The 11,222-nt window shown below is 39.4% G+C and overlaps 1 protein-coding gene across 1 annotated transcript; it reads left to right on the forward strand.

The window, feature by feature from the left end:
• The first annotated feature begins 528 nt into the window (after positions 1 to 528).
• PHAX (phosphorylated adaptor for RNA export) lies at positions 529 to 10,075 on the forward strand. The gene is made up of 5 exons (XM_049796171.1): positions 529 to 673; positions 2,677 to 3,296; positions 5,619 to 5,739; positions 7,410 to 7,493; positions 9,105 to 10,075. The coding sequence occupies exons 1-5, from the start codon at positions 569 to 571 to the stop codon at positions 9,372 to 9,374; spliced, it is 1,200 nt and encodes a 399-aa protein (XP_049652128.1). The 5' UTR covers positions 529 to 568; the 3' UTR covers positions 9,375 to 10,075.
• The last annotated feature ends 1,147 nt before the right edge of the window (positions 10,076 to 11,222 follow it).

Here is an 11,222-nt window from a genome sequence, read left to right on the forward strand (position 1 = left end):
AGTGTTTGTTAAGAAATACCTCAAGAATCTGCTGTAGAGATCAAAGGGGGCCACCTTACTAACTCGCTAATACAACAGCTTGATGTTGGTTTTGCACCTTGCGTTGAGGAGCCGCACGCCGCGGTCAATGGCCAGGGCACTGGAGGGCCCCGTGGCTGCTGAGGCGATGCATACGCACGGCCTTGCCGGCCGCCCCGGGCATGCGGTGAAGCTAACCGGGACGGATTTTCATCTAAACTTATTTCCTTCTGCAGCACCGGCCATTTCCACAACTGCAGCGACAAGACAACGCGCCGGGACAGCGACACGAAACACTTCCGGGACAGTACAACAAGAACAACATGGCGGCGGCGGCGGCGGCGGCGGCGGCGGCGGCCCCCCCCCTCCTTCCCGTCTCCTTCCCGCCCGCTCGCCGGCGTTCCCGACACGCACCGCGCTCTCCATCACAGCCGCCCGCTCTCCCTATTGGTGAGAGGCGGTCGCCGCGCGCCGCGACTGCGCGCGCCTCTGGTGCCCACCCCACCCCCCCACCCCCCCCCCTCAGGAGGCGCCGCGCTCCGGCGGCGCGATGGCGCTGGAGGCGCGGAGGATGGAGGGCGACGTGGAGGACGGCGAGCTCTCCGACTCGGACTCCGACATGCCCGGCGCCGGCTCTCCCGGGGACCTGCAGCAGGTGAGGAAGGGGACGGGCAGGCGGCGAGGCCCGGGCGTCAGCCGGAGCCGCGCCACCCCTGGCGGCGGGCCGCGGAAGGCACAGCCGGGAGAGGGCCGCAGGGGCCCTGCCGCCGCCGGCGGCCGCGGTGGCCTGCGCCCCGCTGGCGAGCGGGAGGCGCTGGACGGGCCCGCTGGGGAGCGGGGAGGGCAGAGCCGGGGCGGCGGTACGGCCCGGGCGGCTGGGCCAGGGGGCCCTTCCCCCGGAGTGACTGCTTACCCCGTACCCGGGGTCCGGGAACCGGCTTGTTCCTCCGGTGCCCGTTCATTTGGGAAAACCGCATGCGTCGCGGTGCCCCTTCATTTGGGAAAACCGCATGCGTCGCGGGGCGGGGACTTTTGTTGTTGCTGGCCACTGGATTTGGTGAGCAAAGGAGTGTGCTCACCGGTACCGCTGGTCGCTTCAGGAACAATGCAAACGAGCGGTTGTAAAAACACAGGAAAGTAATGAGTGGCGATTACTGCTTTCACTTGACGTTACAACTCTTTTGCATCTGTGGATTGCAGAAGAGATGTTATTTTTTTTCCCGGTGTCTCATACTGTTTTCACGTTACAGTGTGTTATGAAGTTGACAAGGAATTTATGGTGGTGTGCAGGCAGGAAAAAATTTCAAAATAAGATAAATCAGCGTATGACACTGTATGTATAAGGATTTGGGGGGGGGGTTAGTTATTTTGATTATTTGCAATATAGTTCTGGGATGTGTAACAAAATAAATTATTACAGACGGGGGGAGTTAATTTGTGGAGTTATTAGTGCTTTGCATTATAGAATACCTTTTAAAATAAAGGTTTGTACTTCATAACATGATAAAATAAGTCGAAGACTTCTGTTTTGTGTTTGCTAATAGAAGGAAGAAGAAATGGTGCCGTAATGTTAGTGAAAGCAGCAAGCTTAAAGAAAGAATTTTTATTTCACCTGAAACTGAAGGAAGAGTTCTTATTTTTAAAGATCACAGGAGAGCATATAACTTTATGATAGTAAATTAGTTAGGGAAAAAAATGGATTTATGAGTAAGGAAAATGCTTAGTGCAGATTAGCACAGACAGCATGGCCAAAGGTTTCCAGCAATAGGGAATAAGAATTACAGATTATGTTACCCATGGTGCTTTTGCAGGTTATGCAGATTTGAGCAGGTTTGGCTTTCGTATTTTAGTTTATCTGTCAGGTGTATGGGGAAACAGCATTTCTTGAATATTTTTATAGCAGTGGGATTTTTTTATGCAAAGTATGTTGAAACTTTTAGGGGTTTTGTCCTAATTAATAAGAAGCCACAATGAGTCTGGCATGTCTTGTTGGTTTGAAGGAAGAAAACTCCAGTTCTTCTGGAAGGTACTACTGCCCCCAGTTGGTCATGTGCTCTCCTGATTGAACCAGAATCACAATACACTATTAGCTTTTCAAAGTCTGAGCAGCATCCAAGTTTTGTGGGTTTGGGGTTTTTGGTCAATTTTTCATCTCAAGCATCTGGGAAAGCTATTGTGGTTGCATATCACTAGTCTTGACCCTTTTCAGACTCTGTAGAGAAATACTGATTTCTATGCTGTTAAAAAAAACTTCTGGTAAGTTGCCATGGTGGTGGTTTGTTTTGGGGTTGGTTTTTTTTTTTTTGCCTTTCATAGAACTGCTATGCATGTTGTGTCTTTTTCCAATTTGGGAATTTTAATAGCTTTTCCAGTCTTGTAATAATTTTAATTTCATTCAAGAAAGATTACAATAAATAGATTAGCAACTCCCGATATGTGTTATCTATAGCAGCCATACTCTCTTTGATACACAAACATTCAAAATACAGAAGTTTTACAGGCTGCTTCTGTCAACTGTAGTCCAAAAGATGCTCGTAGAGGACTGCCCAAACAGTCATGAGTCAGAATTAAGTTCACTAGCTAACCAAATCTTTGGTGTGACCTGATAGCTCTTTTAATTTCCAGTTAAATTAATGGACATTTACTTTTTCATTTCAGAAATCACTTGACGGCAATGATTCAGGTAGACCATTCCAGAGCAGCATTTCATCATGTGCACCAAGTGTTCCTTATCGGACAACCAAAAGTGTGGATTCAAGTGACGAAAGCTTCTCTGAATCTGATGATGACAGCTGCCTGTGGAAACGAAAACGACAGAAATGTTTCAACTTTCCTCCTGCTAAATCCGAGCCTTTTCAGCTTAGCCAGAGCCACCAAAAACAAACTGCTCTAGGTGGCAAGAAGGTCAACAACATTTGGGGTGTGGTGCTCCAGGAGCAGAATCAGGATGCCGTGGCTACTGAACTTGGGATTCTAGGCATGGATGGTAGTATTGACAGAAGCAGGCAGTCTGAGACTTACAATTATTTATTGGCTAAAAAGCTGATGAAGGAAGCTCAGCAAAAGGAGGCAGAGACTTTAGATAAAGAACTGGATGAATACATGCATGATGACAAGAAAACATTGCCAGCAGAAGACGACAATGGGCACGGCTTTCCCAAGAGGAAAAGGCCTGTAAAAGATAGACTGGGTGAAAGACAAGAAATGAAATATAAAGGAAGGTATGAGATAACAGAAGAAGATTCAGAGGAGAAAGTGGCAGATGAAATTGCTTATCGGTGAGTTTAATAACAGTATATCTTCACTTCCTTAAGTATTGGTAAACTGTTGATGGAAAAGAGGCGAGGGAAAAGCTTTCTTACTGCTAAATATGTAAGATGTCAAAAGCATGAGTGCCTTGTGTGTATTTCCAAAATCCTGGGATTAAAATGCAGCATTATGTATGGCTGGTATCTTGTAGCAGCATCCAGCAATACTGTCTAATTTTTTTTATTTTTTCCAAAAGATCCACCAAAATGGTTTGTTATTTGAGAACAATGGCAAGGAAAAATATTGTTTCTCATGATACAGATTTAGTAGTGGCTTTTTTAGGAAATAGTTCGCAGACAGATTTGTTTCCTTAACCAAGTTGCTGCACAGTTGCCTTTGAGCTGGCACTGGCAGCACTGGACTGATGGTGTAAGGGAGGGCACGACTGCAGTCATTCTCACTTAGATTGACTTAAATTGCTGCAGTCGTTTTTCAGTAGTGCAAGGGAAGAAAATTACGTGAAACAGAGAACAAGAGTTAAAAGATTTAATGATGGTGAGCTTGATGTTTAAATAAAACCTGGGTTTATTGATCATTGTTGATTTCTTATGTGTGATACTTAGTATTGCCAGATGTTGGCAATAATTAGACAATTATTAATGCTGTTATCAGTTCTTGGTAGCTTCTTACTTATGAATTTGAAAACTCTGAGCATGTCTCTTGTCATAAACTTCACTTTGTTATATTGAGCTTCATCAAAATAGAGCAAAAGCCTCTTTTTTTCTGATTGTTTATAGATAGTAGTAGTGGTGCTGAACTGCACCAGTAGGATTGAGGTTATACACATCACAGCACTGTTGTTCGATCTGTGCTGTGCCATCAGTGCCTGGATTCATAAACTTTTGTTGTGCTGGCCCACACAGTGTACTGAAATCCAAGAGTTCTTCTGACCATCTTGTGCCATTTTTTGCCCTTTACCTCACTCGGTTCATGGTGCAGTGCCCAGCTGCTTGTTAAAGCATGCATACAGGAGGATTGTGCAGGGCCAGAGTGAACACTTGGTGGGGATTTGACTGTTTAAACTGCCACAGCTAGTAACAGAAGGTCTATTTAACCAGCTCTCTAAGGAATGCTGATAATCTTGAAGGTCTCTTTATCTTTGAGAAACTTTTCATTCTTTTCCAATAATTCACAATTTAGAACTCAATCCTATAAATATTTTAAGAAAGCATTTGCCTTCTGGTGCTTAATCATTCATTGAACTCAGTGAGGTTAAACACAAAGTATAAAGTTAAGCAGGTTTGGTAATCCTTTCCTTGATTAGGACAGTCGTCACTAAAATGTGAGTTTTAACATTTAATTTCAGGTAACTTCAGTCACACAAGTGAAGCAGCTGAAGCTAGCCTGGTTGTTCTAAATACTTGTTCACATCTGTGGTCAAACTCTTTCTATTATGCAGTCATTGTATCAAATGCAACTTTATAGCACAGTAATGTCACTTGAAGCAATTGGGCTAGACAGCAATTTTCAAGAAATTTTGGTAATGGTGGTGGTCTGCTGATCTGAAAAGTGTAAAACTACTGAGGTGTAGTGCTTGGGACTGTGCTTAATGAGAAGCTTTGACATTAAAAAATGAGAATTTAGCATATGAACTCTTGCTCTGGACAGGTGGTATTGATTTGGGGGCTTATGATGTGGGAGTATGTACTTTGGCACAGCAAATTGATACTGTATAAGCCTCTCCATGCAGACTGACAATGAAAATTTCTGTATGATGACATTGTTGCTAACAAAAGAATACAGTTTCTCAGGAGTATTGCAATTTTTTTTCTTGTTTGCATTTTATAGGTTATCATAGATTAGTCAACAGACTGATTTCATTTTTATTATGTGGGTTTGTCTGAATGACACATGATACAGGGGAATTTTTAAACTTAACTATTGTCTCTGGTTAATGGCTGATTTAACTGTAAAAGGTACTGTAATTTTAACTGTTAAATGCACAGCAGAGTTTTATACTTTAATTTCAGAGATTTATACAGGCCTTTGCAGTTTCGTATTTGGTTTAGTCTTCTATGCACCAACAGAAGAAAAATAATTACTCAATGCATCTTCATTGGAACAAATTTTAAAAACGCAAGCTTCAGAAAAAAACTAGCTCTCAGAAGCTGAGTGTTTTGAAATCTGATTCAAGAAGCCATTGAAACATGTTCAAATGTATGGACTCTTTAATTTTAACACAGTTTTATGTCCCACAGAATGAATTATTCATTATGGATGTTCCATGGTCAATTTTACTCAAGAAATTATACTGACAATAAATGTGCTTTTCCCCCCCTCCCCCCTCCCAGGCTTTGTGAGCCAAAGAAGGATTTAATTGCCCGAGTAGTGAAAATAATTGGGAAGAGAAAAGCTATTGAACTGCTTATGGAAACAGCTGAAGTGGAACAAAATGGTGGACTGTTCATAGTGGTAAGGAAAATGTGACATTGTGGGTTTGCAGGGACAGGGGGGCACAGGCAGGTTCTCTCAGAGTTTCCTGGCCTTCCAGCTTGCATAATAAATACTAATGTAACCTTCCAGCAGGATTTGAGTAAACAATGAGATGAATGAACTTGGAAATTGCTCAACTTTTTGTACTGAGATTAGTATCTGATTTGCAGTGATAACATCTTATCTGTTACTTTGCCTCCATTGGGATCTTTCCCTGACAGACTTAAGAGTGAAGGATTCTGAAGCTTGAATAAAAGCTTATAATGTTAGGATCCAGGTAAGTCAGGTGGATGTTTGACAGCACTGACCTATCTACTGGGTTAATCAGCATGCCATCAGAGATCAACATTCTCAGTAGTGAGCATTTCTAATGTCACATTTGAAGAGTTAACTTTCAAAAGGGAATCTGTTAGCTTTATTAGAGAACCAGTGGCTTGTGTATCAGTAGAGCAAAACTGAGTACTGATTTCTGTTACAAATCATGGTAAAAATCCTATATTTGATGGTTAGGTTATCAGTTTCTTGGTATGTTTTTGTTTCTGTTAAATAATAAGCCTCAGTGCAAAAGTTCAGAAGGGAAAAATGTGGGAGGGAACTAGTAAGTACTTTCAGGCATTTGTTTATCATTTACATCTTTTAAGTTCCATCACTGGAAGTAGAGAGGAGAGAAAAGAAACAAACGAACAACCCAGAACAAAGAAACAAAAAATACCACCACCACCCCCGCTGCCGAAAGGGCACAGCTCCTGGTGGCACAGGTTCATTTGCCTGCTGATCAGAGTACAGTATTTGAGAGGCAGATCATACTGTTTTTCCTGGGATTTTGTGCTGATGTTTCGAGAACATACTTAAAAATTGACCTTCTCTGTTCTTAGAACTTTTCTATTGTATTTTACTTTGTTATTTAGTAGAAAAGTATCACATTTAATACAATGCCAGAGCACTGGAGTAACAGTTCAACTTCATGTACTATGAATGGTAATTGAATAATAACATGATAATTAGTGCTTCTGATTTACAGAGGTTTCAAAGCTGAGTCCATTCACGATTCAGCATGGCACATTGGACTGCTGCTGTTACACTGAAAACTGTTGAAGCATGGAAATAATATGTTGTGGAGAGAAACTTTAAAGTACATGTTGTGTTTCATATGCCTTAGGCAGAAATGCAAAATCCTGCAGATATGCACATAGGTTGTAGAATTTCTGAGCAAAAATTGAGACCCACATAATTTTATGGAGTTCATTTTTGACATTTTACTGGACTTATGTCTTTGGGATGTTCTGAATATTTAACCTAGTATATACATTATTGCTGATAGTTGTGAGAGTAGGTAGAATAGTATTTGCATTTTGTTTCTTCTCTACCAAAATCAGATTTAGTATGTAGTTGAACAGTTTGGTATTATGTTCTAAAGCAAATTTTTTGTACCTTCATAGTTTACCTGTCCAAATGTAGCAAACTGGTTGTTGACCTCATGACTAGTTTAATCACAAATAAAACATAGCCAGGGTTGTTTTTATGTAATACCTAACGCAGCATAAATTTTTTTATTCTGTCTCACTACAAAGCATTGTCTTAGATGCTATTTTTATGTCAACACTTAGGTATTAAGCTTGTTATTACTAATTTACTCTTTCCCTATTAAGAACGGCACTAGGAGAAGAACACCAGGGGGCGTTTATTTAAACCTGCTGAAGAATACGCCTAGCATCAAAGAAGAACAAATCAAGGTAAACTTGTCAAGAGTGCAAATGATTGTCCAAAGTAAATTTTGGTTTTTTTCTACTAGAAATCTTATGATTGAATCTCTCTCATAACTTCTAGTAAGTTTAACTCTATATTCCAACTTCACATTCAAAATACAAGAAGAAAAAAACAACAACAAAAAAATTAATTGCCATTCACACTGTGCAGAGAGAACACCTTTTATGTACTGCCCGTCACAAAAACCTGTTGAGGATGATGAGACTGTAGAGTCTGAAGAGATAAACATTGGATTTTCCTTAATTTGTATATACCTTACAGCAATGTCATCTGCAGTTGTATTTCTGCCTTTGGAGTTCTGCATCATTGTGCATGGATTGAATGGTGTTCTCTTAATAGAATATTTTTGTTCTATACAGCTCCAGCTGTAGCACCAGGCAGTGTTTCCCATTAAGTCAGATGCTGGTCTGAATTGCTCCCTGGCCTCACCTGTGGTGCTCACCAAGTCAGTTTTGTCAGCTTGTAAAAGTTACTGCCTTTCCTTTTAGGATATGAAATAGACTGAGATGGTATTTTCTTCATTCAGTTAAAACAACTTGAGTTTTTTCATGGTGTTTGCCACTTTGTTAAAGTTGTTATTAAAAGAGTGACTCATTTTGCATGTAGGTGGCCACAGCTCACTCTGTAAATCGTCCTAGCATCGTGTACTGGGAACTGAGAAAGAAATCAACATAAACTGTGATTGTCTGGTTTATGTTTAAAAAAAAAACCAAAACCAAAAACCAACTGCTGATAGCTTACAGTGGTCACAAAAAGTTGCAAGTTTGATCAGTTTACCCCATTACAAAAAAAAAAAAATTTGCCTTTCTACCCCTCTTGCATGCCCTTGTAACTGTGTGTCTCGAGTGCTTAATGAGGCAGCAGTTTTCACTCAGTGAACTTGATTGATGGTAAGAGACAACATTTGTCATACAAACCTGTGGGGAAAAATATGTATAATCCTGTCATCATATGTAACTCTCGCAGATTTGCATATCCTTAGCACTTGACTGGCAGCTTTTGGGGAGAAAAAAAGCATTAATGTTTTCTGTATGCGTTTTATGTTTTTTAAAAAATAAGGGAGAGAAAGGCATGTAGTAGCATTTAGCTCTGCCACATGATATTCTACCCCTTGAAATATGGAGGAAACTTGTAACAGTCGTATTTTGCCATAGAGAAGATGTTAATGGGACTCAGAAATGTTTGACAGTGAAGATCATGAGACCTGGACTCAAATTTCAGTTGTGGAGGAAAAGTTTTCTGAAGTTGTCATAGAACCTTTGGTCATATTTTCTCTATAGGTCCCTCTATGGCAGCATGGCCCTGTGGTCTATCACCCATTCCTTCCAGTTTTGTATCATCAGCAAACTTGAATTGAAAACTTAGTGATACATACATACAGTTTGAGATTGTAATAAAATTATTAATGGGGCATTTTCCTTAAGTGCAGTCTATCCTCCTACTATCAATAATGTGTGTATTAGTTAAATATTATTGAATGGTATTTGTAATAAAAAATTTTTTTTTACTTCTTTATATTTTCTTTAGGAAACACTAGTAAAATGAATATGCCAAACTTTTTTTTGTTTTCTTTCAAGGAAATATTCTATCTGGAAAACCAAAAAGAGTATGAAAACAAAAAAGCAGCTAAAAAGAGGAGAATACAGGTTCTCGGGAAGAAGATGAAAAAAGCCATTAAAGGGCTTAACCTGCAAGAATATGATGATGCATCTCGTGAGACTTTTGCTAGCGACACAAATGAGGCTCTGGCTTCCCTGGATGATCTACAGGAGGGTCATCATGAAGCAAAGATGGAACCTGAAGATGTTATTGAAATTGATAACACTCATGATTTGGAGATCTTCTAGTTACTAATGTTCTTGATAACAAAGTCACTATAAAACATATTAAATAAGCCTTTCTTATAGTCCCATGGCTTCTTGTTTTCATAAGCTGCAGAAACAGGAAGTATTTCATGCTGAAGAACATGACATAATTCTTAGCTAAATTTAACAGCATGAAAGATGTTAATTGTCCTATTATTTGTTTGCTGAGTCCTCCAAAGCTGTTAAGATTTCTCTAGATAACAGCTCTGCATCACCAAGTTCCTTAGGAACTTCTTTTAGCCACATGTTAGGTTTAGGAATGAAGGCTATGTTTTAACCAAATACATCATATTTAATTTGCTGAAACTAACATAATCATCAAATGAGCAATGCTTCTCATTACAGTTGAACAGAAAAACAGTATAAAGTTAGTCTTGATATAAAGGATCGTTTGTTCTTAATATGGCAGTGTGTTGACAAGAATAGCAGTGTTTATAGGATTAAGACCTGTAAAAACAGATTGGTTTTTCGAATAATTTTAATAGCCAATGACCTTTGAATAACAATCTTGTAAATAAGCACTGTTGAGCAATGTATGTTTTAAATTTCTGCAGCAGTTTAATCCTTCGTATTATAATAGTGGCTTGAGCTTCTTACCAGTTCTGCCTATACTTTTTCCATGATTAGACACACACACAACTTACACAATCTTTTTGTTTGAAAATAAATACAACTGAATGATTTCTAAGTAGTGAGATTTTAGTAATCTGTGTTCCCCTCAAGGGTCTTTAGACTCTACATGCAAGTATAAACCCTTTACCTTGCAATTCTTGCTTTCATGCTTCTTCTCATGTGTGCATTAGGACAAAGTAATGTGCAGCTTGCAGAAGTTCTGAAGTTTTTCTATGCTGACTCTTAAAAAAACAATTGTATGCAAAATATAAATTTTTTTTACTTGATGCAGAAGACTGTTGTGTAGTTTTTAAGTTCAATCGAAGACAACTTTTATGTTGAACATTGGTTTTACTATAACTGAAGAACATGTGTGACACTGGTATTTATGATGTCTAAAATACTTGTCACTAATAAGTTGTTTTCTGTGACTAGACTCTTTTTTCCAGTATAATATATTTCTGAAATATTAATGAATTCACTTTCAAACCCAACAACAAACTTCTGCATGTAAATTTTGTTCACCTGGAGTCCTTGGATTTCAGAAGCAAAGCATATCACTAAAACACATCAATGAATTTATAACATTGAACAATTCAGTACTGTCAAGAGCTGGTATTTAAAGGACTACAATATTTGAAGAAAGAGTTCTTAGACCTATAGCACATTCTATTATATGTTTTACTAAATTTAATCAGAGTTTTGACTTTGCATTTTTCTGTTCGTGTGCCAGAGCTCCCTATTTTTAAGAAGTTATTCATCAGATGTGAAGCACGCCTTTTCAGGTGGTAGTTGCTCTTGCTGAAATAACAAAAGCTTTTGATTTGTTCATTAACTTTCCTAACAAACCTGTGATGATCAGAGTACTAAAGTGATAATTCGTGTAAGCGAAACAGAATTTTGTGCTATTTAATTAGTTTGGGACTGTACCATTTGATCCTAGTTTGCAGAACTGCTTGGGAATGTCTAAACAACTTTCTGGATAGAATCAGCAAATTTTAATGGTAGTTTAATTTTTTCATTGTGATATCATTTGCTGCTCATGACCACTGTGTATTTTTTAAATCTTGGTATTTTTAATGTTGATTTCCCAGGTAAGGGGTACTGACGCAATGTGTAAAGTCTTCTCTTTAACAAAAGGAAGATGAAACAGACTGCCCATTCCTTCCTTCCCATGTCTGACTAACTGGCCTTTGCTTATCTTCTGTTTTTTCTCTC

The sequence above is a fragment of the Accipiter gentilis genome, chromosome Z (genome assembly GCF_929443795.1).
Source record: "Accipiter gentilis chromosome Z, bAccGen1.1, whole genome shotgun sequence".
NCBI lineage: Eukaryota > Metazoa > Chordata > Aves > Accipitriformes > Accipitridae > Astur > Astur gentilis.

Coding starts and splice junctions, on each gene's coding strand:
- PHAX (XM_049796171.1), top strand. CDS start 569: ATGGCGCTGGAGGCGCGGAGGATGGAGGGCGACGTGGAGGACGGCGAG. Junction 5,740..7,409: donor ATGGTGGACTGTTCATAGTG/GTAAGGAAAATG, acceptor TTCCCTATTAAG/AACGGCACTAGGAGAAGAAC. Junction 7,494..9,104: donor TCAAAGAAGAACAAATCAAG/GTAAACTTGTCA, acceptor TTTTCTTTCAAG/GAAATATTCTATCTGGAAAA.